The following is a 4,385-nucleotide window of genomic DNA, read 5'->3' as shown; positions in this document are numbered from 1 at the left end:
GAAGTGCAGCTCATTTGTGATTGAAGTGAATCTAGTATGCATTTCTTGAATTATTCCTCCTTCCTTCATAGAAAAAGTTTCATAATGAGTAGTCAGCATGTCAACTTTTGAATCCTTCACATTAGTTGTTTCTTCATGAGCAGTCTTCAGGCAGTCTCAGACTTCCTTAGCATTTTCACAAGCAAAAATTCTATTATACTCATCTGGTCATATACCACGCTCAAGCAATTTCTTAGCCTTGTAATTATTTTCAACTTTTATGCGATCTTCATAGTAATTCTCTTCTGGTTTTGACAATCATTCTTGTTATGTCTCCTTCTTTGACCTCTCTAACTGGCACATGAGGACCATCAAGTATTACATTCATCAGCTCACTGTCCTTAGCCATAATGAAGTCATACATCCTGAATTTTCACCATCCATAGTACTACCCATTAAAGCGAGGTGGTCTAGTGGTAGATTACCCTTCTTCCAGATTAGGTGGAGCAGCCATGATCAAGAAATCACTCAAGGTGTGAACCTTTTAGAGTGTCCTCCCTCTGATACCAATTGTTGAAACGTGGGGTGCACCAACATTCTAGAGACCTGGTCTCTGAGAATACGATAAAGGCAATAAAATAATAACGAACTAAAACTAGCAGGAATAAAGGAACACAGTGATTTACGTGAAAACCTCCTTACTCAAGGAAGAAAAAATCAAGACTTGCCCTCACAAGCACTCAAACTTCACTATAATTAGAACTCATTGATTACAAACTCCAAGAACTTAACTCTAAGTTCCACTGGTTGCAATAACTCTAATAAAACTACCTCTACTCACTTCAACATCCTCACAATCGACTAACTTTAATTGATTTGACCTTAGGTAACTCTACCTAAGCACTCCACTGCCAAGAGAAAGACATTACTCTTATAAGATGAGTAATTCGATTACAAAGCAAGACTTGACTCAAGAACAATTAAACTTGAAGGACACACAGATTTGGAACTTAAGCAATGGAGTTTTCACCGTATTCCTTGATTCACCAAATTTGCAAAAAATAATTGAATGAAAAGCATCCTTTTCTATTCATAGTAGTGTATAAATCAAAGTTGAATTTTGATTGGATCAAGTATCACAACGGGTGCACCGCACTCCTACATAGTTAAGTGCACTAGCAGATAAAACCGTGCAAAGATATGACAGTTGTACCACTTCATGATGAGTCAGGGACCTGGTCCTTTAAAGACAACTGATCATCATCAAAACGTCACAAAGGTTTATCTAAATCATCGAAGACTTATATTATACCACATGTAAGATTAAATTATTTTTAACATATATACAATGAATGTTGATTCAATTTGATTCTCATGTATATTTATTTTTCTATATTTTGAATTTTTTTTAATAAAGCCTCGTAATTGTATACACTGTAAGAAAAGTTGGACAAAAATTCTAGATGTTATAGAAAAATGAAATAACAAATAAGTTACACAGTTAAAACATGTTATTCACAGCTTCGTAAGTCTAGAAAGATGTTTATTAATTGAATGAATGAGTTTTACAAAAAGAAACATTAAGATTGTAGTTATACACAACCACCCCTTTTTGCATAACAATAATGCTCGTTAAACCCCTCACTAATTCCCGCCCATGGGATTTCATCATAAATATATAATCAAACTCAAAATAAATAAAAATATTACAAAAATAAATAACAAAGTATACATAATTCATCAAAAAAAAAAAAGAATTCTTTTTTGCTCTTCGAAAATCAAAGACAATGAACTAAGAGGCTAATTGATAACCCTTGTTCAGTAATATGGAATGACTGGTGGTGGTGGAGATGCATAGGAGACTCCTACAACTGGTGGAAGAGGTACATTTTCGTATGTTGGCGGTGGCGGTGATGGCGATGGTGGTGGGGGTGATGAATAGTAGTAAGTTGGTGGTGGAGGTGATGGTGATGGTGGTGGCGGTGATGTGTAATGGTAAGTGGGAGGGGGAGGTGATGGTGGTGGTGGTGATGAATAGGTATATGGTGGTGATGGTTTTGGTTCCCAGTGTGAAGTCGGAGGTGGAGGAGGTGGATCATTGCAAGGTAGGGTAGGTGGGGCAGGAGTGTATCCACCTGGTGGTGGTGATGGATATGGAGTTTTTGGATGTTCGTATGACGGTGGTGGTGGTGGTGGTGGTGGTGGTGATGGAGTTCTTGGATGTTCATATGTTGGTGGTGGTGGTGGTGAATGTGGCGTATACGTTGGTGGCTCGTGATACACTGGGGGTGGTGGTGAATGAGGCGTATATTTTGGTGGCTCGTGATACACTGGGGGTGGTGGTAAATGAGGCGTATACGTAGGTGGCTCGTGATACACTGGGGGTGATGGAGAATGATAAACTGGTGGTGGTGGTGATGGAGATGGGCGGTAATATAAAGGTGATGGTGGAGGAGGAGGTGATTGATGAGTTACTGGAGAAATTTTATGCATAGGTGGTGGAGGACTTCTATGTTGATAGGTTGGGGACTTTTTGTAGGTAGGTGGTGGTGGTGGTGGTGGAGGCAGAGGAGTTGATTGAGGTGGCGGTGGAGAATGCTTGTTATGCGAACCCGAAGATTTCGAAGAAGGTGGTGGTGGAGATTCAATTGGTACAACAGGTCTTGTTGGACGAGATGGCTTTGGTGCTGGTGGTTTGTTGTGAACAGGTGGTCTCTTAGGTTTTTGTGTTGGTTTTGGTCTTGGCTTTGTTGTAGGAGATGTAGCAAAATGGCTAAAACACTTTGATTTCCTACAATCATATGGTTTTGCATCATCAGAAGAGCATTCCTTAGCAGATCTTTGATTCTTTTTTCCAGCGATGCAGTTTTCTTTGCCATCTCCAGATCTAGTAGCAGCGCAAACCGGGGCATCCCCGGTGAAGTAATTGAAAGAGTATGTAAAGTTTTGCAACCTAGGAAGTTGGCAAATGCTGGCTGGTATAGTACCAGTGAGCTTGTTGTGAGCCACATTGAGTTGTTCCACACTCCTCATTCTGCTAACTGTTGACGGCAATGGACCTTGAATCTTGTTGAAGCTAACATCAAACACTGTCAGCTTCTTCAACATCCCAATCTCCTGTGGCAAACACCCAGTAAGGTTGTCATTCATCAGTATTAGCTCATTCAAAGTGTTGGCCATTTTCCCAATGCTGGCTGGAATGCATCCTCCAAGATTGTTGTTGGCAAACACGAGAACAGAAACAGGTGAGTTACCCAAGTTCTCAGGGATGCCAAAGCGGAATCTGTTGTCATTAAGGAACAATGCATCCAAATCTTTGTCGAAAAGCTTAGAAGGAACTGGTCCTTCAAAGTCATTAAACCTTAGATCCAAGAACTTCAAAGAAGGCAACGAAAGAACCACCTTAGGGAATCCACCAACAAACCTATTGTTGCTCAAATCAAGCTCCCTAAGAAGCTTCAAATGGCTAAAGGTTTTAGGTACGACCCCGCAAAATCGATTCGAGTTGAGATGGAAAAGAACTAGATCTGTAAGAAGACCTAGTTCAGGAACTAAAGAACCAGCAATGTCAGCATGGTTAAGATCAATGCCAGCGACAACTCTTATAGAATCATCAGTTAATGATGGTGCACAAAATACCCCGCCATAGGAACAAACATTTGGTCCTGTCCAATTAGCTGTGAAGTTAAAAGGATCAGAAAGCATAGCTGCTTTCCAAGATTGCAACGCGATGTAGGCATCGCGAAGCTTTGGGTTTTCGAAACTCAACTTGCTAGCATTGGCCTTAATGTCATCTAAATCAATATCATTGTCACCACCTTCTTGTCCTACAACAGATGAGATCTGGAAGGACAAAAGGGAAATAACAACGAAAGATATTAACATAAACCAGGCGCGGCGGCTAGGAGGCCGCATTGCTGCTATTTTGTTGATATGAACACGGTGGAAACTAATTATCAAGCTAAGAAGAAATAATGAAGTTTTTTTCTTGTAAGGTGAATAGGTTTTTGTTGTGCTGTGTGCTACTTGTAAAGTTTGAGAAGATGGCAAGTGAACGAATGAATAGATTTGAATTAAATAGCAACTAGACACCTCTATTTATTCCTTCACAGCTCTTTGCCCCTTTGTGTTTTACTTTTCATTTTCTCTTGTCAACTTTCCTATTCTATTTTCGTACTCGGGAGACACATTATAATGACATGCCAGCACGTCTTTAATAAAATCTTGGTTTATATTTGAATAATTGACATAACATTAAGATTCTCTGTTTTTTTAATTATACAATAAAAGAAAAAATATCCTTGATTGCAAATGACCTTCAATTTGCCAACTATACTACTCGTTTTTGAAAGGAAAAAAGGAACATTGACGGTGCCAGATTGGTGTGGAAGTACTCACAAGGGTTT

The 4,385-nt window shown here is 39.5% G+C and overlaps 1 protein-coding gene across 1 annotated transcript; it reads right to left on the bottom strand.

Annotated features, from left to right (window-relative positions):
• Positions 1–1,505: 1,505 nt before the first annotated feature.
• On the bottom strand, positions 1,506–4,178 carry LOC107851047 (leucine-rich repeat extensin-like protein 2). The gene has a single exon (XM_016695938.2). It carries the CDS (start codon positions 3,892–3,894, stop codon positions 1,798–1,800), a length of 2,097 nt encoding a protein of 698 aa, XP_016551424.2. The 5' UTR covers positions 3,895–4,178; the 3' UTR covers positions 1,506–1,797.
• Between the last annotated feature and the right edge of the window lie 207 nt (positions 4,179–4,385).

This window comes from Capsicum annuum, chromosome 12 (genome assembly GCF_002878395.1).
Source record: "Capsicum annuum cultivar UCD-10X-F1 chromosome 12, UCD10Xv1.1, whole genome shotgun sequence".
In the NCBI taxonomy this organism is placed as follows: Eukaryota; Viridiplantae; Streptophyta; class Magnoliopsida; order Solanales; family Solanaceae; genus Capsicum; species Capsicum annuum.
This window is presented reverse-complemented; position numbering and strand designations above follow the sequence as displayed.